Below are 26,886 nucleotides of genomic sequence, written 5' to 3' on the forward strand. Positions count from 1 at the left end.
CCAATGAAGTCTGGAAGGTAAGGAACTACTACAGGAAACACTAGAGGGTTTTGGACAAATTTTCTCCTAACTGTTCTGCAGTCATTGCATGTTTCCCTCTTTCAATTTCTCTTTTCTTACTCCTAGATGCATTTTTTTCACAACTGTTTTTCTTCACTCTAATATCCACAGGAAACAAGTAATGAACATAAGCTTGAGTTTTATTTGTTTCCTTGACCTACCTCTACTTTCTGTACTATTCACCAACTTCTTACATTGTGCAAATATAAAATACCCAGGGGAAAGGTGACTTGTGCAGTGGCCTTATCTTTTACTTTGTGAAGCACCTAGCTCACCTGAAGAACAATACTGCAGTAAAGATTAATCGAAACTTGATCTCTGGCCAGCAACTGAGACTGTATCTAACTGCTAAAAATCCTTTCTGGTACTTAATTAATCTGTTTTCCTATGAAAACAAGACTAATGTGATCACTCTGTCTGTGCTAATATCAGCAAAACAGGCAGAATGAAAATTAGCTTGAAGTAATTAAGGTTTCTGCAGGGTCTTGTAAGTTTTTTTGGCAATAATTAGAGCTGTCAAGGGCACTGCCCAGAGACTGGGGATTCTCAACAATACCTGTCCTCTCTGCTCACTTCAGTATTCTTTGTGCAGAAGCACATTATATAAGATAGGAGGTTTTGCAGGATGAAAGTAAAAAAGGGATCAGGCAAGACAGTTTCATCCAGAAGGTAAGGACAGAATAACCACACATGCTCCTATCAAGACAAAGAAAATAATGTGAACACATTTTGCTGTGCACAGCATAAATCAAATGAGAGGATCTGGAGAGTCCAACCTCAGAAAAAGCTTCACTAGTGCTTTTATGTCCTTACATGCCAAAACAAAGTAACTATGAGATACAAATACATTATTAATGAGGCTTCAGTATTACATAGATTGTTTGTTTAATCTTTCTTCTTAAAGCTAGCTGAGTTTATTTTTACTCATGCTCCTAAAATAGAGATATAAATATATCATTGTTAAGCTCGAAGATGGCAACAGTCCTGGAAAATTACAGCATGTAGGAGAAAGTTCAGCCTATTATGAGTATTTGAAACAAGAGGTCAGTAGGTTAGGACAGAGCTTCTGATCACCTCAGATATGAAAGATATGGAGCAGCAACTGTAATTGCCTTGGAATTAAATTTAGACAGTTATAAACCATGAAGAGTCTTAGAAGTTAGCTTACATTCCAGTCCAATGAAGTCACATCCTTATTGCTGGGGACATCATGTCCTCCTTCTCTTATGCAGTGCCTCAAGACGAGTTGAGTGGAACCGCTGTTGCTGTTTTCGTTGAGATTCCATATCCTGGCCGTTGAGTCTCCGGATCTATAAAGCAATTATGCAAATAAGTTGAAAACTCCTCATGTTGGCCTAGCAAACTGTGTAAAAGCCTGTATTTCTGTTTTCACAGAGAGAGAATTAGAGCCTTGCAGGAGACTGGAGGAACAAGAGCCACTGGCCTGTACTGTAACAGAGTGTCTGACTGCACGGGGCTGCTGGGAACCTTCTGGCTCTGGGCAAAACACAGGTGTAAGACTTTGGTGCTGGAATTAGCAGAAGTTCGCCTAGGAGAGGGTCCTATTTTACTGAAATGTTCCAATATTTGCAAGTAGAAGTTGTTTTGTATCTCCTGAGAATTTTGATGTTTCTCCTGTGCACTGCCCAGAGTAGATCCAACCACCTTTCCCTAAACCTGCTGAATGGATCAGGGCATTACAAGCCTTTAAGAAGTAATTTTTTCTTTCCAACTCTTTCTGTACTCCGTGTGCTTTTCTAAAAATGCTAACACATATTTAAATTATACCTGTCATAATAATATTGTTTATTCAGGGAAGTTTTGTCTAAAACTTTCACATAAACTTGCTGTCTACATCTTGCACTACATACCTAAAGCTGTCATAGCTGAGTTAGTCTGGGGCACCTTACAGTAACTGTCTGTAGCTTGGTGCTTCCATCATGCTGTCTGAAAAAGTGGCAAAATAAGTACTGCCATAGTAGAACAAGATAGAGAGAATCAGGATTTTGATTTATTTTATAGACCAATTATTTTCTACAGAGGTGATTTTAATGCAGGCTGAAACCCTGATTCTGCTTAGAAAAGGTTTTGAGGAGGAAAAGTGTATCATTATCTACTTGTAAATAATATATTTATTTTGACTTTGCATAAACCTTTATTCTACAGAAAAAATGTCTCTGAGGTACAGAGATCAATTTGCCATGGAGTGGGAGATATTCCACTTTAAAAGTTTACTGGGATTTCTTTCCACACTCCCTCTCCTTAATTTTTTAAAACAACAACCAAAACCAAGTTTCCTGGATTGCCTGTTCTGTCCAGAAAGCAATTTTCATTTACATGCAGTAAGTACAAACTTGGAGCAGAGTTAGCATCTCTCTCATACTTGCAAGAATTCATACAGTGTAGATGAAATTTCATTGCTGATACATCTGATGTGTTAGCTTTTGCTTTTTAAAAAAGTACTGACAAAGAACTTTATTTCTGATACACTATCCAGGAGAAAAAGTCTTTCTTCAAAGACTGATTTTTGAAGAAATGGATCTACCTGAGATCCATTTTTGCTTTGATAAACCATGTTTTACTGAAAAAGAAATCCACCACAAGAGAATACTAATTTTTTCTTTTGGTCTACTAGTAAAGCATTTAAATTACTGATAGTATGAATACCAGGGAAATTTTCAACACTTGACATATCTTCAAATACAAATATTGACCAAGCAATTATCCAACTCCATTGATCTCTGCGTATTATTTTACTAATAATTTAGCCTAATTTTACACAAACATTTCAACTGTAAAAGCAAACACCTCTCTACATGTACCAGTAGCTCTGAGCTCTTCTGGGTTATGGCATGTCTGGGGAATGTGCCCCATCTCCTGTGAACCTTTTGTGCCAAGCTGAGGTGTGATGGCTGGCCAGGGTTTTGAACCCAGCTACTCCTGTAAAGCCACTCTTTAATTTTCAAGACATATCTTTCACATCAGTGATTAAGAAATAATTCAGATCAGGGTAATTTTTGCCACCACACAGCTGTGACTGTAATATATACCCTTACTTCTTCAAAGGTCTGGAAAACTGACATTTTTGCATATGTTGGCTAGAAAATTAACCGAGTTAATCATGAGGCTCAGAAGTTAAGGAACATTTTTAAAAGTGGTAATTAACAATGATGGGAATATAAGTCTTTAAAGGACTGCTTCATTGGTTAACATGCTAAGTAGGAAATTCCTTCAGAGCTGGCTTCTCTCCTATATAAGACTGCAGGACCGTCCTGCCTTCATTGTAATAATTCAGTTTGTTATTGGACCCTGTGAATAAAGTACTCAGTCACTTGGCCATCAAATACAATATCCTATTTGCTAGTTCTAAAAGGGTTATGTTTTGTTTTTCAACAGTTTTATTTAGTCAGTTTTCTGGCAAGGCACAGGCAATCTCATTTTCCAGTATTTTAATTTTGTTTTTCCCTTTTCTTCTCCCAAAGCTACATAAGCTATTATGTGTCCCTGCAGAGAGGCTTTATAAGCCTAGCAGTGTGCAGCAAGGGTATTTGTGTGTCTTCCCTTTTGTTGCTGGAGGGGAAAAAAAAAAAGAGTCCAGAGAATGCTCTGGAAAGCATTCTGATTTCTGTTGAACGATTCAGTGAACCCTGCCTTATTAGAGGAGCACAGTTCAAGCACAATTCAGAAAGATATTTAATCTCCTTTGCCCACAGAAGCATTTCTATCTACATGATAAAGCAGCTCATTCCAACATGCAAGTCATGAACACTTGAGTAATAGGTATACTCCTTCTGCACTGTGGAAGAGCACTGCCAAATTTTAGGAAGGCTAATTCTGAAAGGATTTTATTTCATGCTCTCCTGCCCCAGTATGTTCATGAATCAAGGTGGACAAATGTTTGTGGAATTTAATTTGTGACATATAAAATCACCATTCTGTAACTGGGAGCACAGAGGTTGCAAGTCCTGCAGCATGGTAAAGAATTTTGCAAGATGGTTGATCTTCAGCTACAACGCTTAAAATCACCGTTATTTTGAGATGCAATATTGCTAATGTGTATTTATTACTTCTGTCTCTAACAGGATAGAGCTTTTACTATTTTATTTTAAGAGATTTTATTAAAAGAATTATGGGAAGGAAATTCCTCTCTTTTTTTTTTGACACCTAACATTTCCTTAATGAAGCAGGTCTCTTCCTAGGCAGTTAGGAGAAGAAGTGCCTCAGAGGTGTCCTGATTAAGATCTCTGCCCCACTGATTCTACAACATTATTCCCTGCTACAGGTTATTCAAGTCGACCTCCCCTAGTAGCTGACCACTTTGCTTTCATGGATTGATGCACTGAGGAAGCCAGTCCAAACAGTCCCCTGCCAACAAATAAGCACTTAAGAGTTAGCAGAATTAATATGTGGCCCTGACATTGAGGGCTGGTGTCTGAAATTAACACCCTCAACCTGGTAAGTCAAAAGGATTATACTGAAAGGTAATTTATAGTGCATCCTAAACCACTGACATGAGGAGTACAGTAACCTGAAGTACTATATATATAAAACCCAGAAACTATGGCAGCAGATGGCCTAGAATCATCTTCTCTTGCTTCCAAGAGACACAGCCAGACTGAAAGATCTCGGACAGCAGCTTTTATGGATAATTACTTTGCTGACTAGGGAGAGCAAAAGGTGCACAGAGTGGTTTGGAAGAGACAAGGCGCAGCCTCTCCGTGTGAGAGAGGCTGGCATAGACTAGCTGATAAGCAAAGAAACCTACTGTTGGTTTTGGAACTGAGGCCAGGTCCCTCTGCTTCACGGCTGTGTTATTACTTGAAGGGCATGGCTGGATGTCACAGAACAGAAGCAGCAGTGGAACACAATGACAAAAACATCCTAAGTTCAACTGGAAAAGGTTTTGGAACTCAAGGCTCTAGCAGCCTTTACATTCAGAGTCCATCCACTTCCACACTGGGAAATTCAAGCACGTTCAGAACACTCTGTGTCACAGGACCATGATGACCTGCGCAAGCAAACTGACAGGATATTCCCTGGCCAGATTTTGGCTTGTTTTAATTAGCACTCTTGCTTGGGTCTGTGATGTTCTCTCTGAATAGCTCCTGGGCATGGCTTGGTGGTTACAATGTCCAGAGATGATTCCCAGTGTGCAGTTTGTTTGGCAGCCAGGGCAGTTTGCTAGCACAGACAGCAGCCGTTCTGTGCCAGCTGGCCTCAGTGCCCAGCAATATTCCCAGGCACAGCTAGTTTACTAATGTGGATGCAGCTGTAATGGATTTCTGCACTACACAGGGAACATAACCATCTGCAACAATTTAAATGTGTCATGAAATTAAAACTTAAGATATTGAAAGATAACTAGCAGAAGATACCAGTCTTTGAGTTTATTGCTGGGAATGGCCAAATCTTGAGATTTAACCAAGCACCTGTTTTTTTCGGTATTTTTTCACCTGTCCAAAACACTCTATGCAATTATTTGCTTTGGAATGTTGACTTCCTTCATAAAGTGTAGTTAATCATCTTCCATGGCTGTATGCACACACTTCACTCACTCTATTATTATAATGCTTCTGCTCATAACATCTAAGCATTCTTTTCATAGGCATCTGGTGACAGTCATGCCTTTGATAAGCGTTTACTGGTATTTCTAATCTCCCCCATCCTCAGCTTTAAGGGTTATGTGTGGTGGAGGGGGAAGAGCAGCTGCAGAATATGTTTTTCTAGCTATTTGACCAGAGAAATTCCTGTCTCTCTGTTATATTTTGAAATAGCTGTTTGCAAAGCCCAGAGAGTATATATTACCATGCTAGTCTCCACACACTAGGAAAACAGCAGTGGAGTAGATATGACATTAAATATAAAAATCCCTTTCTCTCAGTGGGACAGTCACTAAATCTGGAAGCCAGTGCTCTAGTTTTGGCTGATTCATTCTACACTTTTAAACAGCTTGCTTCAGATTAGGTTCTGAACCTGCATTATTCTTTTAGTTGAGGACTACATCAGGTTGCTGTCTAAACTGCTGCTGCTAGCTGCTAGAAAAATCTATTGCCTGTGTAACAAGGCTTCAGGAAAATACTTTGCCATTAACTGAGATTCAATTCGTCACTTTATAAACAAAACAAATATGTTATTATTTCCTCTATTTAATAGCTAGGTTTTGAATTGTGTTTTTTAAGATGGGTACAACCAAGCAGATGGGAAACTCAAAGACAAGTATTGACTGGGCAGCGCAATATGGCTGTTACAGAATCTAACAATCTGACACTCACACATCAGACTAACTGCGGTGTTCTTCTTTTAATCATTACTTTGTAATGATTAAAACAGAACTGCAGCATACTGTGGATCTCAGGGAATTTCTCTCCCTTGCTTAACTGGTGCTGTAACATGGAGTTTACCTGTAGATGAAAGCTTGCACTGTTATTATACCAGACAAAGGCTTCTTTGTGCAGTGGCACAATCACTCACTCAGCTCTCTTCCTTCAGTTTCACTTTCTTCTGGGCATTCTCTGCCATTTCAGGCACTGAGCTTCACCAGGAACTGGCTGCTGCATTACCCCAATTCCAGCTGCATCCCTACCTCATTTCTTACAAGCAGGCTAAAATCTGACCTCGATGCACATGGATCTAAATTATTTGCATTGTCATTGCACTGCTATTAGTCTGACTAAAGCACACAATTGTACTTTGTAACCACGTGTTCAACGTGTGTATTTATGTGCCTCCACAGTCACTACCAAAGCTCATTATTACACTGAAGGGTAAAGCTCACTATTACACTGAAGGGTAAAGCTTAATGGAATGGCTAGTGAGAGGGTATTCCTCTGGCTCAGGTATCTGACTAATAGTTCTGATTATCATCCTCCAGGTTTACCTGAAGCTACAGGTTTACCTGTAAGATATCACAATCCAGGGATCTGTCCACCAATGCTTAGCACCCTGAGGCAAAGTTAAACACACACTGCAACACATAATCTGATTTATGAAATGCTCCACCATTTAAATTATGCACACTAGGACTGTGCACCATGGATCCTAGCTAAGCAGTCCACTGTGGCAAGCACTGACTTGCTTAAAATTGATAAATGAAGATACTTAGTACTACAGATGCTAAAAGTACTATCAGACTTAGATATTCCAGGAAAAAAAAAGCATACTCAGCAGGATTCTAGTTCCCAAAAATCCCAATTTGTTGTCTGAAATTACTTTTTTGAAATTTCTATCTTCACTCTTTTGGAGATCTCTGTTATTCATCCAACATGGAATTTATTGTATTTTTCTTTTCTATTTATACTGTAATTCCTTGTTTTCATGTACTAAGCAAAGTAAGTAAGAAGACAATTCTGATAATCTTGCAAAAAAGCTAGAAACAAAAGAAGGACTTTCCTCTTCCTTGTTAGAAAAGTATCCTAATACTGCTAACTCTGAGTGATTTTCCTCCTCAAACTATGATCAGCTTTACTCCATGTTCCCAGTTAGATTTCTTACATTTAGTCTTCGTGTAAAGGTTTAACTTCAAGCATGAACACAGATTCCTCCAGTGCCTGCATATAACTTACAATCGTGATTTTGTTTGAATTAGAAGTGCTTTTGTAAGTCAGTCTCCTGCTTGTTCCACTTAGGATGCTCTGGTGGTCATTGCAGAGCAGTCCTGCAGAGGATAAACTGCACTCCCTTCCAATGACAATAAAAGCACAACATTCCCTTAAACCACTGCTTATTGTTCAGCTCACTGAACAAACTTCGGTCCAGTCTGAAACACCCCCATCTCCATACTTTTGAAAAAACCCAGTGGATGCCAACAACTTTCTGAGACCCCAGTCAATAACTAAGAGCACTAGATTACATCATCTCCAAATATTCTGAGAAACTATCCAGAAATATTAAAAAAAATTCTAAAATTTTTTGTGTATTTAGGGCCACAGAATTTACATCTTAAATGAACAAACTCTTCATATCTGTCATCACTTTATAACTATTTAGCAGTTATACAGGGATGGTACTGTTGAAAAAAACACTGCTGCAGGCTGAGAAAACAGCCCACAGAATACTCATTCACATCCCAAATACACTTGCAAGTTCTTGCATCTCTAAATATTCTCTAATTGCAGCAGCTGGTTTGAGTCAATGCTGTCTTACCCAGATGCTAGCAGGTCACTGACAGGGTTCCAGGCACAGATGAACACTTCTGATTCATGGCCCCGAAGGACTGTTGCTTTGTTCGGAGGAATTTCAACATCCCCGTCAATTTCCATTGGCTTTGAATGATTATCTGTAAGGAGATACAGCAGAATAAATAGTTTACAAGATGCAGTTAGGTCTGGTTCAAAATCATGTTAGCTTCCCAAGGCCTGTAGTTTACAGCAGCATATACACCAAAATTAAAACTCTGTGCTGGGTCACTGACAATATTACTCTAGTTGCTTCTCTCTGGCCATTCAAATTTCTGATATTTCTTCAAAATGTAGAGCTTTCCAAAACATTTTGTATAAATCTACATAGTTTTTCATCCCCCAAAAACTCAGGATTTAGTTTAGTGTAGTTTTTCTTTTGAAGCTGGCCTCATTAAAAATGACTTACAGATTTATAAAAATAATAAAAAAATAACATAAAGCATTTATATTTTCTTACACAGTCTCCTATCAGTAATATCTGTGCTACTAACAGACAAAAAATATACCGAGTATATTTCATGTTCATTCCTTCATTCCTATATTTTATGCTTCATTCCTGGAGCACATCAGGGAAAAGGGTGAATGATCACCTTCTCAAGGATATTGTAATACATACAAAGGTACCAAATGAGTCATAGATATACTTAACCTGCGTGCTGTAACTCTGTGGTTCTTTAGACTGTGGTCTAAGTAACATCATTTTTAGAAGGTTCCTTTATTGTCTTAAGCAAAAAAACTGAATTTAAAATGATGGATTTCTCTTAGTAACAACAATTCATTCCAACTTGCATCATGAAACGTGTTTTTTACTCCAGACTTCCTTTGCTTCTGTATAAATCTTCCTCATTAAGCTCTAGCTACACTTCCTGGCAGCATTACAAGATTATTATTCTCTGCAAACAAGACACCATCCAAGGACAGGTGACACACTGAAACAGCATACAGCAGATGCTACTACACACACAAGTGTGGCCCATTTTGCAGAAAGCACATCCAAGAGCAGGTAGCTGGCAGCCTCCTGTTACCTAACCAATGCTTTGGCCAGCTGATCAGCTCTGACTGATCAAAATGCAAGTTCTCTTTCTGGGTTAAGTCCTTCAGTTAGTCATTCTTCAATCACATATGAAGATCCATAGGTTTGCAAGTAGAATAATTATGCTCCCTTATTGCTGCATGCTTATGGCATTTAAAATCAGCCATCTGTCCTGATACTTCAGCTCTGCTAAGCTGTTGCCCATCAGCTGGTGAAACAGACTGTGACACTGCACAAGTGCCATCGGGAGGAAGATCTCCAGACTTCTATCCTTACCTGGGCTTTCACATACCTGGTTTGGCTCTGCCTAACTTATGCTGAGTCACATAAATAGCACTTCTCATTGTGTATTTGGTTAGTACCCTAAACCTATGTCTGTGCCATATCTATGCCACAGATGGGATGGAATCTACATGAGTCACATGGAATCAAGTATTAAAATCAGGAAACAACTAACAGGAGTTGACAGCTTATTTCTAATGAAAAATATCTGTATTTTGGCTACACTTATTACCTATAGACTTGCTGCATAAACACTGGAAATGCCTGTTTGTAAAATCTATACCTATGCTGAGTCTCTATGTTAAGCATTGTCCTTGACATTCCCTAGGTGTACAACTACTAAACTGAATACTGTTGAGATATACCAATACTCAAGATTTAGCCTGACACCAGCAGCTGGGATCTTTGATATTCCAAGCAGTGAGGTACTGAAGAGTAAAACACTATTAAAACCCACCAGAAAATACACGCCTAGAAATCACAATCTTCTATTGCTCAGCACAGTACAGATTTACTATGCTTAAATCATATTTTCGTGAGAAAAACAGCAGCATGACAATGGCTATGCATTCATCTGTGCCCTCTTCACACTGTGAGCTGGAAGCTGGGGGTAAATCAAGAAGATATTTCAAGCACTTTACCTTGAAAAATTTAAATGAGATGCTATGCTTACGACATTGGATCCTACTGTTACCTGCCTGGCTCTAAGGGCAGGGCTGCTTTTTGCTCTCGATTAAAACCAAATAACAGCTGGGGAGCAGCATTACTCCAAGGTCCCAGAGTCAACAGTAGCTATCAGATACTCAGGAATATTTTTTGTTTGTATGTGGCCAAATGGAAAAACCTAGACACACACTTTGAATGCTATTAATTGCTGTAAAAAAAACCTCCACGAATAGTCATGCTGTGAAAAAGAAACCTTGATTAGCTGATACCTGGATTAGTACATGCAAGACCAACCGGCCTCTGGGAGCAATGAAATACCTGCAAAACTATTTTGTATTGTATCTTCCTGCAATGATTTTTACAGAACTGTTTTGGTGGTTTATGAGAAAAGAGAGGGAAGGATGAAAAGCCTTTCAAAAATAATTTGCAACTGTTCACATTTTATGTGTTTTCTTCCTATTTGCATCAGTAGTCGGGAACATTCATATTTAGAGTGTTACTGTTCAGCACTAAACTTAAAACGCCCCATTGAACAAACAGGACAGTTCATGCCCCTGTGATAGTGCCTCAGGCTCCTATCACATTCACATAGACACTTGCAGTGTATGACTGATACAATCATGGTAACAACAAAAAACTGCAGAAACCCCTGAGCACAAAGGGGCACCCTCTCAAGAGCGACAAGTTATTCCTTACCCAAAACCAGCTTTTGGGAGCCCTGGTCTCACCTGGAAATTTGGCTTTCCTATGGATGCAGCTACAATGTGTGCATGGGGAATGAGAATGAACAGATAAGTGAGATGCAGTAACCATCAAGAACAGGCTTCTTTTGTTCTAAAGTGCCTTCCAAGCAGAAAGCTTTCTGTTAAGATCTTATTTGCACAAAATTGCCCTGGGGAGGTTCTCTGAAAAAGAAAGCATTTCATAACTGCAGCAGAGCCTCAGGTGAAAAACCTAAGTCTGCAGGTCACATAGGGAAGGACTCTGCCCAAATGTGAACACAAAACATTTTCTAAAGGCCAGGGGATCTTTGGTTATAGTCTACATTATAATTACTTTCCTCAAATGTATAAAAAATGCCAAATGACTGGAAATTAGAAGTTATATTACCCCAAAGTATTAAGACTGAGGGGTTTAAGTGTAAAAAGAAAAATTCTAACACACTGGTAAGTAATACTAACTATTTCCTCCAAAGAAAAAAAATAGATATTTTTGAGATCTTATGAGGGCTAACCCTGTCTTTTCTCAGGAAATATATTTTCTCTTTTTCTTTTTACTTTAATATTTAAGAGGCCTTTCACTAAAATTGTTCTTTATGGCTGTAGTTTTAATAAAGAAACAGGGCTTAGTCCTCTTTCCAGAGCTTTATTTTTTGTAAACCTAAGCCAACCCTTGCAAATATAATGAAACAAATGACACTAAAAATATTTGTGTTGGAAAACAATCCAAAGTTTGGCTCCATTTCTACATGCTGACTTTTATTTTTTCCTGTAACATTTAAAGTGACTTAAAACTGAGAACATTACTTGGGAAGCAACAAGACAAGGCAGTGACTTTTTAAATTTAGTATTTGAATCTGCACTTCAAACTACTGTTATTGTTTTCTGTCTCCTCTCTTTCTTAAATCTATCATATTGTATTGGTAATGCCACATACAAAAACTTATCATATAATATTAAATATTTTAAAACCTTTTTGGAAAGACTTAAGAGTGTCAGGGAGAACTCCACGCCAGAATAAATGCAAACTAGATAATTTCTCAAAGACGTATCTTCCTCCTGCTCAACCCATTCTACCTTTTTTGAAAGCCTGGTATTTGGGTGAGTTCCAGGCTATGACTAAGGACTGGCACATTATTTACACCTGTGCCAATATATGCCAGGTCTGTGCAATACAACAACAGTAAAAATTAAGGTTTGGAAAGTTTCTCACAGTTTTCATATCAGCAATCTTTTCTATTCAGTAGGTCTCCCAGGACTATTTCTTTCTCCCAGGAAAAGTCCTTCTCAACATTCCTAGAAGAGGTCTGCAACCGTTTGTGAAAATCCCTCTATTAAAATTAGCTGTGAGAATTATTATTTTTTAAATTAGAAAATGTCATATTTGAGACATTAAAGCTGTCTGGCTATAAACATGAACTGATCTTTAAAGCTTTCCTTTTGTGAATACAATAGTAGGTATATCTCTTTGGATCAGAAGGAAATACATCTGAGTGGTTCTCTTTTAGTGATGAACTGATGATCAGTTTTCTGCCTTAAGAATTTGTTTTTTTCTGGGCCTGAGACAGTGAACCATTCCCCTAAAATTTTCACATGTCAGCTGAAAATGTGTCAACAAACAAAATGTCAGCGTTTGATATATTTAACAGCACTTTAATTTCTGTTTGCATCCCTTCACATATGAAATGAGTAAAGTTTCAAAGCAGAGGGTTAGTTGAAAGTAAAACATATGCAATCCATAGTCTAAAAACAGATTAATATTTTTAAAATATTCAGATCTTTTTTACATTTGCTTTCTCAAATAAAAATGTTATTTAAATAACTGCAGTTTTACTGGGGGAAACTAACCCGTCTAACTGGAATTCTCTGAAGAAAAACCTGTTTTGAAAGTGTTTTCTCACTGACCCACAGAGGAATCTATTCAGATCAAAGAGAAGGTGGAGACTGATAAAGGTATCTACACTGCAGAACTAATAAAATCTGTTACATGATTACAGTTCTGACCTTGTCTAAGCCAAAGAGCTGTTAGGACTTCCCACAAAACCTGCCATGCATGTTCCTCTAGAGTTTTCTTGTGAGACAACTGGGCAGTATGGGCTGGTTTCAGGAGTCAGCCAGTACACAATGGGCCTTGCACACAGAAACCAGAACCTGTAATCCCATCTGCCCCACAGTGCTAGCACAGTCATCAGGATCTAGTTACACAAGCAGATAGGTCCCACTCTGTGTTGGAAATGTCTGACTTTGGATGATTAATACATAAGTGCAGTTTCCCTTAGTCACCCATGAACAAAGGGGAATTCAGCACTCTTGAGAACCGGCTGTTCCCAAAGACTAAGGAAATCTCAGGAAGGTGGGACCTTCAATTGGATACTTGCAGTGGACTGTATGAATAAGCACATGCTATTAAATAAAAGGCCAAGGAACAATTTTGCTCTGTGCCTTCAAGACAGGTTGGCTGCATCCAAGCTGTTTGTTGGGAATGATCCTTGGCACATGTGTTTGGCAATGCTGTCCAGGAATGGATAGTTGGTATAGTCCAAACTGGGCTAGTAACCATGACAGGAAGGCTATGGATGATTCTGTACTCGGCCACAAATGACAAAAATGGAAGCTGGAACACGCCAAACTGGGCCAAGGACCATGCCAAGGCTATGGATCATCACAGGACAGCTACTGCACAAGGCTATGCACTGGTCGCACAACAACTATACAGATAGGGTTTGCAGGTCTGTTGGAGGTTAGGATTACTCCTTTTGTTTTCTTTCTCTCAGGGAATTTTCTCCCACATATTGCTAAGGGACAATAACAACAGATACTTAAGAGGGACAAAAGAAGTTGTCACAGTACAGGGGAAGGCTGTGGCTGGCTACTCTATTAGCTGAGTGGTTTCTCTTGGAGGGGCAGAGATAGGGGAGATTTGGGCTGGGGGAAGGGGCTGAGTGCAGCTCCTCGCTCTCTCATTTGCCTGCACTGGAGGGGAAACAGACTGTGATCACTGTGGGGAGAATAAACTCCCACTGTGAGGCTCCATCTCCTGCTGTCTTCTCCTACCCTTGCTGCTTCCAAGGTTGCTGTTACAGCTCATTTTGCTCTCCAAAGAGGCACGGCACCTACTGCTCCTGTGGGTTTGAAAACCAAGCTCCCTTTCCCACCCCTCTGCCGGCTGAGCTGCCATTGCCGTGTGGGGAGGCGGCGGAGCTGGCGCCACAGCGCCCCCTGCGGCCGCGGGGGAACCATCGCACCCGCCCTGCCCGGCCGTGAGCCAGCAGCGCCCCTGCCGGCCGTGCCCGGAACTGCACCCCAGGGGAAGGCGCCTGACAGCGGAGAGGGCTGGCACTGGGTCTGTGGCTCTGCCTGTGCCTGCTGCTGGCGTGGTTGGTTGTTTTGCCTTGTTATACACATACATACCAGTAAAGAACTGCTACTCCTTTTCCCATATCTTTGTCTGAAAGCCCCTTAATTTCGGTCATAATAGTTTGAAGGCAAGGGGGTCACATTCTCTATTCCAAGGGAGGTTCCTGCCTCCCTGGGCAGACACCTGTCTTTCAAACCAAGACAAGGTCCCAGCTTCTCAACCCATCTCTCTCCTGGCCTGGCCAAAATGACAAGCTTTGGTTACAGCCCAGCTTTTATCCAGTATCTAAAAGCATCTGGAAGGCTGATAGTGAAGTCTGGGTAGCCTGCTCCATGGAGAGAACATACAGCTCCACTTCTTGATTCTGTGTTCAACTTGCAATTCTGAACATATCTGATGTTTTCAGATTGTCAGAGACAGGTAGAACACAACACGTGAGGTGAAACATAATTTTTACTCAGCAGCCTTTTTAGAAACGCCCCACCCTCCTGGAATAACTACCCTTAGTTCTACCACTGTGCAGAAAGCACACCTTGCACCCCACCCTGCACTAAGTACGAGAATATTACTGAAAAACAAACTGCCCAGCAGCGGCAGGCAGCTGCACGTTGGCTTACTTATTGCATGTGCCCCATTCTCCTCTCCATTCACAGTGGCTTCTCCGTTCTTTGGTGTGTTCTGCTGGGAAACAGCAGTCGTCGTGGCTCCCGCTGTGGCCGCCGTGGCTGCCGCCGCTGCCGCGGCGCTGGCTTGTTGCTGTGCTAGCTTCTCTCTGAAGGCTTGCTGCCGGGTCTGAACGACATCAGGCATCACCGCGTCTATCAGAGACAGGGACTCTATTGGCCTGCCGTCAAATACTGTACCATCCTGCAGGGAAAATGAGCAGAAGGGAAATCCCAGGATTAGGATCTTCACCACTCAGTGGCAAAGAATCACAAAACGAGGCTGTGTGAAGATAGTACACTTTGACTTAACCAACAGTGCCACAGGACTATGGACTGCCTCTCTCTCAGATCTGTGGTGGTGGCACTCATGGTCCACTCAGAAATCTGATCAGTCAGAAAGTAATTTGTTGGAATTTTATAGAAAGTTTTACCATATAAATGGTTTATAGATCCAATAGGAGTCAAGCTGTGTTAAAAAACATGTCTGACCAATGACAGAAAGTTTCACTTTGTTTTCTATTTGGAACAGAGTCATGGCTAAAGCCATGATAAAGGCAAACAGACGTTGGTGAAACTGTTTGTTTTCCTACACTTGCAGGAGCATAGGAATGGAATGGAAGTGGATGATGCATAATGAACCTCAGCCAAAACATGATGTATGCATAAATTCACTGGTTTCTTACGCAGGGTTTTTCAGCCCAGCATCACCAGTTGTAGCTGATCAAATAAGAACGCCTTACCATTATTTTTCTTTTATTCCACTATATTATTCATAATAGTTACAACTTTCATTTTGATTTCTGTAAATTAGGCTTCAGCTTCAACAACCAATTGAGTAAACTTTTAGGGGCTGTTGAAGACTTAATACAGACTATATTGACTTAGCTTTTCTTCACTTTCACTTCCCTATTATCTAAAATGTAGGGGAAAGATTTTAGTAGACTTTGTAAAGTGCAATTTTGCGAATCTTCTGCAAACTCCCTTCAATTGTCTGCAATAATAATAATCTGGTGGTGAAAGATTTGCTCTTGAGAAAGAACAAGTAAGAATAGGATACAGATAGATAATGCAGCTGATAGACAATATAATCTTCCACAGGTGAGAACAGCTAATATAGAAAAAATAGTTGCTTGCCTGACTGGTATGTTTCTGCTGACCTAGTTGTTGTATTACCCCTTATAATTACAATATTAGGATTTGTTTTCTCATGGGGAAGAAAAAGGAGGAGATAGTCATTAGAGAAGAAACCATAATTTCTTTCTCCTCAGCATTTTTTAAGTGTCTACCAAAATTTATTTGAATCTTGACTCAAATTCTTGCTACACAATAAACAAAATGTTTGCCAACAGATCCTGACATCTTACATTTTCATCTGTAAGTGTGCTCACTGGACTATTTACAGGACTGCCCTTTAATAGATCACAAAGAATAATTTTATACATACTAGTTTAGAGACTCACTGATTACTTGTCACTCTTAAGTAACACATAGAAAAGTAACACATAGGAAGCATCTATGGCAGCCCTTCCTAGGATTCAGATGTAGCATGAATGGCCTTTGCTTTGCTGCAACATACTCAACAGTATGTATTTGAGCAGAATCATAGAATGGCTTGGGGTGGAAAGGACCTTAAAGGCCATACAGTTCCAACATCCCTGTCACAGGCAAGGACACCTTCCACTAGACCAGGTTGCTCAGCGCCCTGTTCAACCTGACTCAAACCAGGATGATAGAGCAACATAAATCTTAATGGTGAAAACAGGCATTATTTCAGATTATTCTCTCATTTTAGGGCAAGTCTGGAAGCTGGGTAAGTGCAGGTCCCTACAACCTGACCTAAGTGCTTCAGAGCTGGAACTTTCTGACTGTGTAGATCCAATTTCAGGCACGGGGCAAAATGTTAAGTAGCAGCAAATTGAGACAGCTTCCTAACACTGGTTTGTTATTACAACTGCATCAAAGTGCAGCTTGGCGTGAATGTCAAATGTCAATTACAAAATAACACATATACAAATCTTATATATGGTATTGAGTCACAAAAAGAAAAAACACACAGAATGTTTGAAAAAAACCAAAAGAGTTTCCAAACTACACATTGCAAACAACACAGCCTTTCTCTGTGTTATATTCCTTTGTTCTCACCCATACTGTTCACATGCTACATTCACATATAGAGGAAAAAGCAGTAGCTTCTCTGTATTAATATTTATTACAGATGTTTGTCAATCAGAAATACATGTTATAAAAATCTTGTAATGCAGCACTTGCTTATCTGTCACGCTTCATTCCCTCTCAAAGCACCACGTCTTTAAGGTTGGCAGGGCAAAACCACTGGGTTTTCCCACATCCTTTCTTTATTTCTACTGTCAGCTCAAGGAGAACAGTCTGTGGCTGTTCATACAGTATCTACAGAAAACTTGCACCCCAGCCACACCGAGAATTTACATGCAACTATTTCACAATGAACGTGATGCCTCATCTCATATGATCTAGGCCAAAGTCACCAAAATCACTCTCCAGTGACCTCTGTGGATTTTTGATCAGGCTTTCATGGCTTGTGAAGAGTGCTGCCTGGTAAGAGGTGTCAGGGAGTGAAGTTTTAACCTACGCTGCAGATTTTTCCTGCCAAATTCTGCTACGACCTTGAAAACTCAAGGCTGTAAGCACAGGCACTTTTTCCTGTTTGCCGCAGGAACCTGTGCACCCTGGATTTGTTGGATGGGGTAGCAGAACCACCACGTAAGCAGCGCAGAGAATGCCTCCCTGCCACAGCTAAAAAACCAGAAACACGTCTCCATCTCAGAGCTTCCTCGCTCTCTGCTGGGATGGCGCAAAGTACAAGGAATAAAACTAAACCAGAGGAGGAGCAGCGGGGCAGCGGCTCGTGCGGGGGCTTCTGGGGTGTGCTGCTCGGCACGTCCCAGCAGTGGCAGCAGTGGCAGCAGTGACAGTGGGGGCAGCAGTGGCAGCTGGCAGCGGTGGCACTTACTTCGTTGATGCTGATCTCGGCCTCCACATACTGGAGCCCCTTCTGGAGGATGGAGATGAGTGCGGCAGGTGGCACTAGTGTTCCGTTGATGTTGGACTGGCTGATGTGGCTCTCGATACCGAAGGTAAAGGCCGAGTGGGAGAAACCTGAGAGCAGGAAAAGGAAGCCATGATATGAAATCTAAATGCACCAGTCAGATACACCTTCACGGTCTAAAAATAATTCTGTCTTGAGATCTAAGAGACGCTGCCGTGTAAGCAGAAGGGTGTGGGCTGGCTGCTCGGAGCTGGGCAGGTCAACCTGAGGCACCCTGACTGCCCATCCCCCCTCCCCCCACACCCAGGGGAAGCCATACAGAAATGGAAATACATGCAGAGAAAAATAACTGCACTAACCGAAACAAAACCCCCCAAAACACGTCAACACCAGCAATCGCCACAAGGGCAGGTCCAGCTAAAAAAAGTGCCTCAAATCTCCATTTCCCTTGCTGAATTTCAGTGCTGGGTGTTTGCTGAAGCTGTGCACTTAAATCCCTACCAGCATGCAAGCTGTATAAAATCATAGATGCAGCTGACACAGAGGAGCCATTCCCTTATACCAGAGAAAATATTTCAAGTCCACTGCTCATTTATTGCTTAGTACAATATGATGGGCAGAGCACTGCCGTTAAAATGTGAAACTACAGAAAGGCCACCCCTGTAAACCTATTTTCTGTATGTGAACAGCAATAGCAAAAGTAATTAACTGGGATCTGCCACACAGCAGATGACAAGCTAGTGAGGTGGCCTGTACTTCAGCCAGAAGTCTTTCTCTTCCCTGTTTCATTTTTGTCATTGAGTAAGTAAGTGGCATTGAAGGCAACAGCACTGAAAATTAAACAATTTTGGCAGACAAATTTTAAAGAGGGCTGCCTTAAATTCTGGCTGAAGCTGCTCAGAACTGTTGCTGGGTATGGAGGCGAGCACTGCAGAGAGACTGTACAGAGGGGCAGCTGTGGGAGGGGGGAGGGGGAACAGGATGTAGATATAACTGTAGGAACCCATTTATCATCACACTGTCTCCAGAGCATTAATCTAACATTAAAAGCCTTGGGGAAACCACCCATGCACTGTCTCAAACAGGAAGAGATCTCATCATCTCCACCAACCAGACAAGAAAAAACAACAAACAACAAACCCCCCAAAAAAGAAAAAGAAAGCAGCTTTCAAATGAAAATACTTCCGTTAAATATAGCTGTGCCTCTTCCCCTTGTCAACACTAGTTTCATTTATAGTTTTGTCCGTTAAGGGATTTCCCCTATATCACTACAATGTCCAATTGTGTGCAGGCTGGGGATGTGATTTTGGGCTCGCTTGACAGTAGTGCTTTCTTTCTCTCTTTTCAAGATGCTTTTCCCAGCTAGCTCAATTATTAACACAGATAGCTAGCAAAAACAAGCTGAGAAACAGAATCCTCCCACGTTTGAAACCAAGGTATGTATTTCTCTGATTCTCCCCTTCCCCCTACACATTTTATTTTGCTGCTGTTTTTCTTTTTTTCCTGCTAACAGCTTCCACTCTCTCCCCTCCCACCATAATTTCACTTCCTGGAGCTCTCCCAGCTTTGGGGGATGCTTAGGATGCTTTGGACACTTTTTAGGAAATGGCAGGTCTACCTATGAACAGAATTCCATAGGATCACAAGGCATAAAAGGACAGATAAAAAAACCCCACTGAAAAACTGCAGTATCATTTATGTAATCCCTAGGCCAATTTCTTATTCTGTATTGCTCTTTATGTCCTGGTCTAGTTTATGAGCTGCTGGACCTCCTGCTGTGAAATGGACTGTAAGATCTGCAGGGCAGTGTTTTTCCCTGGTTATTAGTCTTGTTGGACATCTAAGCACATTACTGGGAACCACAATGAGGAAGAAATCAAGCACTGAGCATACACAGCCTGCATGTGAGAGGTCTAGGGCCTAATCACTGAACACTGAAACCTCTATGTATCTATAAATACATGGCATAAAACTAACCAGAATTAGAGAAACAGATACCTCTTAATTTATATTTATGTGTATTTGAGTTAATCAACAAGGGTAACACAACTTTCTTAAAACAGAATGAACTTAAAAATACATGACAGATAAATTGGTAAATCTACATAAGAATGAGAAAATTGAGCTGTTGTTCAAGAGCACTAAAGGTGACTGCTAAAATACCCAGCAGCTAGTTTCCAAGCTCAGAAAATTGTAACGTGGTCTCTGATTGAAACAACAGGTGGATGGCATAAAAATGGCAACCAACAAACATGGAGGGAAAAAGTAAAGAAGTGGAAAACCATGACTGTGGATCTATGTCAGGCATAAATCTTAAGTATAAAATTTACATCTCATTATTGCATTTTGTATCTTACAGACTTTTTAGTTGGCTGCTAGCATATCTCAAGCCCCATCTATGCCAGGAGACAGATGATTGTGCACACAGCTAAACCTCTTTGTTCAGTCCTGTTCCCCAGAGAGCAACACAACTCACCTCACAGCATGTGAGAGAAGAAACTTTTCAGTACAAAAGTCAGGTTTTTTTGCAATGAAACTTGTTATCTTACTGTTTCTCTGGATGCTGAGAAACTATCACCAAAGCACCTGTTAAGATGAGGAAACACAAAACTCCTGGTACACTGTCTCTGAGGAGCAATCTCACTCACACACCTCCAGAACCTGTGAGAAACTTTCCTAAGATTTTATCAGACACGATCCGATTAACAAAAATTAATGGCACAAAACTGTTAAAGTGAATGCTGCTGGACATACTGCTCCTCACACCTCTTGAAAAAATGCACCCAATACAACTGTAGTTAAAAAAAAAAAAGCAACAAAAACCAGAAATATGCCAACCAGTCCTCCAACAGATAGCTAATTCCCTCCTGATTTCTTGTATTACTACAGCAGTTATATAAGGCTCATTTGAAAATAAATGGTTTTAAAACCACCTCACACAGTCAACAAAACCCTCAATGAAGCTGTACCTATATGGGGTTTCTGATAACACTGAAGAATCACCTGAGCTTTACTTTTATAGTTACCAGATGTCATCACTTCTCTTCAGGGCTCTGCATTGAACTACACTAAATTACACAGTAAAGCTGCAGCTCCATAGTTTAGTCTTACGAAAAGGTGATTACGTTAAACAAAGGCAATTTAAAAAAAAAAATTTAAATTTTCTTTCTGAGATCCTGAAATACACTGGGGACACAAAGCCAAGACATAAGCACCACCCCCACTCCAGTCTGTCAAGGCAGTTGGGGAGTGTGAGCAGAGACAGAAGGAGCTCTGCAAGTGGGGATATGAAGGAAGGATGTGGTGGGGGTGACAAGAAATTACAGTAGACAAACTGAAAATGCCGTGGCAGCAGTGAAATGAATGAAAGTTGCAAATCCATGTCTGCATTCCTTCTCATAAATTCTGTCACTGGTGACTGCAATAATCACTCTACAAAACAATAATTTCTGTTCAAATAGCACCAGTAAACAAATTCTTAGTGCAATATACCCTTTGAAGACATATGCAGTGAGACGATGAGCTTTTAAGGTTAAAAGCACTAACACAAAGGGCTGAAGAGGAGAAAGCACTGCCACACACTGAACAGGTTTCATAGCAGTGAAGCAGTTGCTATTGCTGTGACATGACCAGTGCTCTAAATGACATCATTCAGCAGACTTGAGAGAATGGCTTCCAGGTTTTTTCTGCCTCAAAAAAGATGGGAAAACAGAATCCATCAAGCTCTGCATAATCTGTAAATACATTATCATAAATGAAAAATATACCCAAAGGAACAGTGCAGAAAAAAATATTGTGCAGAAAAAATTCATCTTGGGATGATCTTGGTATGAATGGAGGTGATTTATCAGCTGTGGAATAGTTGGACTTGAAGTATTTCACAGAGCAATAAAAGCAGAGAAGAAATAATGAATGCAGAAAACAATTACTTAAATAACCCCCCAATCTCAAAAATTATTACACAAGTCAGAAACAGACTTGAAAACTGACTGAAATTCCTAATTGAGAGATTCCCACACTTTTTTTGTACTGACAGTGGTAACAGGTCCTGGTTCTGTGCTATATCTTTTCCCACACTGAGGTGTCTGTATATACTCTCAGTGGTACATACACAGCCGTTTGGGAATTCTTGCCCTAGGCAGTGCCAAAAAATGCATATGTAGGACTGTGTTTTGCAAAATTTCACTGATAGGTTTTGCTATAACTGCAAAAACGGAGATGATGGAGGGTTTTTCCTTTGGCTGTTCCTTTTTCAGTTAAAAATGGCTTCCCTTTGAAGCTAGATTTGTCATTGATCATAAAATGACAAGGTTTTATTTAATGAACATAATGATGCTTGTTGCATGCTTGTTTGATCTGAAGGCTACATAGTTTTAATTGTTTACAGTATGCCTGGCTCACATCAGAAATGCCTGTCAAACGTAGGTGTAGAAAAGGCAACTGGGGAGCCACGCAGCCCAAGGAATGGCTTTTCTTCTCCAGTGATGTGTCTCATCTCTTCTGGGAGCAAAGCATTCCTCCTTTTAGACTCACACCTGGGGTGATGCTGAGTATTCCCCAAGCTGGCTCATTTGGCACTCACAGCTCCAACTAAAATTGACATCTACCAAGCGTCCCTTTCATTTCCCAATCTCTTTAGCACCACAAAAAGCATGTCTTTGTAAACTGCAGGCTTGAATTGTAGCAGCTACAGTACCTCCTGCTGTATTTGTACAGGTGAGGGGAATGACAAAGAGGGGTCTGTGGAAGCAAAGACCTTTGAACTCTTTCAGTCCTTACTGGTTACTTGGGAGTTAATTTGGGGATGCCCTGATAAGCAATAGAAAAGTGATCTGTTGAACAAAGTTTTCTGATTGTGAGCTAAGTGGACTTAGCTTTTTCTGGTTAACCTAAATAGTTTGCTGTACAAATAATTTTTAAACCCCAGGTGTTTTTCAGTTATTTGCTAATAGCTTGGTTCAATTACTCACACTGCAAGATCCTTCACTGAAACATTTGCTACTGTACAACGAAACAGAAAATAAAGAATTATGAAAATCAAACTGCTTTTTTCATACACATGGGGCATCTTAATGATGAACAGCCCCTATCCCAACACTGTAACAACACAAGTAACAAGCCATTCCTACAAATCTTTGTATAACTAGTGCCCAGTGTGGGCCTCTTTTCTGGAAAATAGTGACATTTCATATGGAGATCTGTGTCATTTCCTTCAATAAATTTTCCTATTTCTTTAACTCAAGCAATCCAGACTGAGCTTTGCATATACAAAGATCTTAACTTCAACTTCTGGAAACCACTAAATTAGTGAAGTTATTACTTTAAAAGAAAGAGAGAATAAAAACAAAAGAAAAGGAATAAACTATCTGACAATTCCTTTTTTTTCCCCAACAATTTAACAATCATCTCCACATGGAAATAACCAGCACTTCTTGTTTAATTGATTTCTCTGCCATTGTGTTGTCTTTCTTTTTTGAAATTTCCAATACAAGCTCCTCCAGTCCTCACGTCTGAAGTAACACAGTGTTCCTCTTCAAAGTATTTGGCAGGTAGAGGAGACAAAAATGAGCAAGGCTTTAGAAATTATTAAAACTACTGGCTCAGCAGAATCGACCTGAAGCTGCTATAATGCAATCCACCAGCAATCTCAATTTTCTGGCTGCAGAAGAGCCTGTTTTCTTTAAGATAAGTCTTGCACTTGGCACTGCTGCTGAGACTTTGACCAAAGGACAATTCATACAAGAATGGAAGGCCTGTAAGAGCTGATTATAGCTATATAGGCTGCAGGGCAAAAAAAAAAAAAGTTTTCGAGGGGCAAAGAAAAGTCATCTTTATGACCATAAATGGATATATGGGCAAAATTCCCAGGAGATTCAGACACTTCAAGCAGAAATATTCCACTGCATCATGAGTCAAAAGAAAATCACGCGCAGGAGGAGCAGACGTCCACACACAATCCCATCAGCTGCTCTCCCGTGTTACCAAACCCAAGTAACTCAAGAGCTGCCTGCACAACTGCTTGCCAAAGAAACCAGATGCAAGCAGTGGAAAAACATTCATCCCAAGTTTGACGTCTGGGTCCTGGGAGTGCCATGTAAGCAGTAAGGCAAGAAGGGCAGAGTGGCGCAGTGTGGTGTTCTGAAATAAATTGGAGCCCCGTCACAGCAGTTAAAAAATGTCTGAAAAAAGCTCCCAGTGAAATATGACCAAGAACAAAATAATTTCCTCCAAAAACTAATGATGTACGAACAATAAAGTCAATGTTAAATTAACTGAAGACTTCGGTAGGTCTAGATTTATCACTGTAGAGAAGCAAGGCACATGCATCACTAAGGGCAGATTTGAATGCAATTTCTGTATGACAAACCAGGAGCAAACAACTTAAGTTAGAGCAACTGTATTTTCTTAATTCAGGGCCTAGCACATGCTAATCCAGTTCCTGAGGCAAGTGATGTAATTTCTTTCCATTGCCTGAGAGAATACAGTGATACTCTTCACTGTACTTGACTGCAGCTGCCATTTAGCCTAGTCTTTTCTCTTCTATATGAGGCACTGAGTGAGAACTGAGAATGCAACATGGATCCCTATCCTTGCTTATCCTTAGATTTTTCTCTAAACTGAATTATGTATCCATAAAAATATGGTCATAAACTCCCAGTGTACATATATGTGTAGGCTTTACAAAAAGGGCAACTGGTTTCTTTGAAATGTGTTTGGGCACAGTAAGTGTCTGGTGCCTTAAGCCACTGGTCAGATTCTACTAACAATTACAAAAAATAATGGTGGACAATAATCCTACGTCAGATCTTGTTATTCACAGCAGACTGAGATTCTTCTCTTAGTTGAGGGTTTTGTTTCTCAACAATACATCCCAGAGTATCTGTTTTTGGCAGTGTCGGCTTATTTTGAAGACTTACCTTTGCAATTACATAATGGCTTAACAAGGACACACATTAGCAATTTAAAATAGAGAACTGCAATTGAAATATATTTTTAGAAAAATCAGCTGAACAATAGGGCTTGCACATTTGTTTCATGATTAGGATTGCTAAATGATTAAAATTATTTCCAGAACCCTGGGAAATGTGTTCAGTATCACAAGCTCTTTCATAGTCACTGGGAAATATAAAGAAAGGATTCCTAGCTGTAGGTAAAATTACAGTATGTCTAGTTACCCAAAGTTTTACAGTCGTGATTATTCACTAATATTAAACGTTACACCCTTTTTTCTTGGATATTGGACCTGTTCACATTCTGCCAAGAATTCAGAGTAAATGTCTGCTACCCAAAATTATTTTATTATGTGCCAAAGAATGTTTTTGGCAGGTACTTTTTTTTTCTTTTTCATGCAGGAAAGTATGTTGGAAAAGATTAACACAACTTGGAAATGATCTTTTGATGAGTGGTACTTGGCACTCACTGTTTAAGCCTTTCTGAGGGCTGCAAATTAACAAAGAGAGAAACACGATACAGACAGAAAACAGAGCACAAGCAATGGAAAGAGGAACTTATAAAAGTCTCTTGAAAACAACGTCTGAAGTAATCCTGTTTCACTCACTCTGTGTAAATGAGAATGAAAACTGCAAATAAGTATCAGTACAGATCTAGCGGTTTATTGCAACTATGGGCAAAATTTGAAACGGCTTACGAAGACCACAAGGATGAAAATAATCTTTTCCTTCTGAATTAATGGCATGCTGTTATCTTTTAGCCCTGTCTGAGCAACCAAACATCCAAAGAAAGAGACACATATCAATTTAGGGATCATGTTTATAGAGCAGACTTCCACAGTTGTACATCCTTTCCTTAAGCTATGTTCTTCTCTCTGCTCTAACACACACCTCTAAGTGGTGGCAAGTAGGGCACCTCAGCTGACACTCAGGGGACATTCAGGAACCTGACACCAGGAAAGGGTCTGTGGCTGGTGACTACAAAGGGAGCCCTAACACAGGATGCGTGTGAGGAGGGGTGGTCTGTTAGTGCCATGGCTCTGCAGGCAGAACATTCTCAGCACAGAGGTTATTAGCAAAACCTGCAAAGCTCCACTGGGCCTGAGGACTCAAACTGAAAAGCAGTAAAGTGAGAAATGTGTAGGACTGCACTGGTTTTACCAGCAAAGTCATCTTGACCTTTAGACATCTGTCTTCTACCCCACATACTTAATACCTTAAAAATACTGTGTTTTTGCAAGTTTTAAAAAACAGGACATGAAGTGATCAGAACCAAAATTTGTGCCATGGAATAAATTTGTAAAGGTGCAATTGTTTATGTTTGTGTAACTTAAAAATCACTGTGTTTGCTCAGTGTGCGAGATCCAACCCTGTACGGCAACTTTGAGGCCAAAGAAAAATTGAAATAGCCAATTTTAAAAAACTGTGAAGAGACCTAGAAGGAAATATGAGGTAAGCAGGCTTTTGCAAATGGCAAAACCCCAAGATACAGTCTATTTCTTTCCTTCACATGAAGTTAAAAATTCTGCACCGATTATAAAGCAGGGTAAATAGAAAGAAATTTTCAAACAGACTTCTTGAACTGCACTACAAAACATTTGAAAATACTGTTTATACATTTGTATATAAAAATATATCTGGTCACAAAAGTCTGTGCATATAAAACCATAAAAATGGGTCTCATACTAAAGGAGCTACTAAATTCTTTTGAAAATTTACCAGAACAAAGTAGGACAAACCCAATAACCTCTTTATCTGTAAAAATATTTCTTCCTCACCGTCACAGAATTTGGATTTTGTGAAGCCAACCATCAAATAGTGCTACTACGTATTTACTGCTCTATGAAAAAAGTGTCCAATTTGGTTTTGACTCGCACAGTTGCTCAGCTTCAACCCTACCAAGATCTGTAGCTTTGTTAAGTTTAAACGAAAATGCTTTGGGAATTGCAGC

General features: G+C 40.1%; 1 protein-coding gene across 2 annotated transcripts in view; it reads right to left on the reverse strand.

Moving 5' to 3' along the window:
• TBL1X (transducin beta like 1 X-linked) overlaps window positions 1–26,886 on the reverse strand; it is a 191,208-nt gene that overhangs the window by 18,951 nt on the left and 145,371 nt on the right. For both annotated transcript variants that reach the window (XM_039714193.1, XM_039714192.1), the window contains 4 exons: window positions 17,950–18,095; window positions 14,913–15,162; window positions 8,203–8,335; window positions 1,229–1,370 (listed from right to left, as the gene is read on the reverse strand). In XM_039714193.1, the coding sequence (XP_039570127.1) occupies window positions 1,229–1,370; window positions 8,203–8,335; window positions 14,913–15,162; window positions 17,950–18,095 (671 nt within the window). The remainder of the gene's footprint in view (window positions 1–1,228; window positions 1,371–8,202; window positions 8,336–14,912; window positions 15,163–17,949; window positions 18,096–26,886) is intronic.

The sequence above is a fragment of the Passer montanus genome, unplaced genomic scaffold, assembly GCF_014805655.1.
Source record: "Passer montanus isolate IOZ18808 unplaced genomic scaffold, ASM1480565v1 scaffold3, whole genome shotgun sequence".
In the NCBI taxonomy this organism is placed as follows: Eukaryota; Metazoa; Chordata; class Aves; order Passeriformes; family Passeridae; genus Passer; species Passer montanus.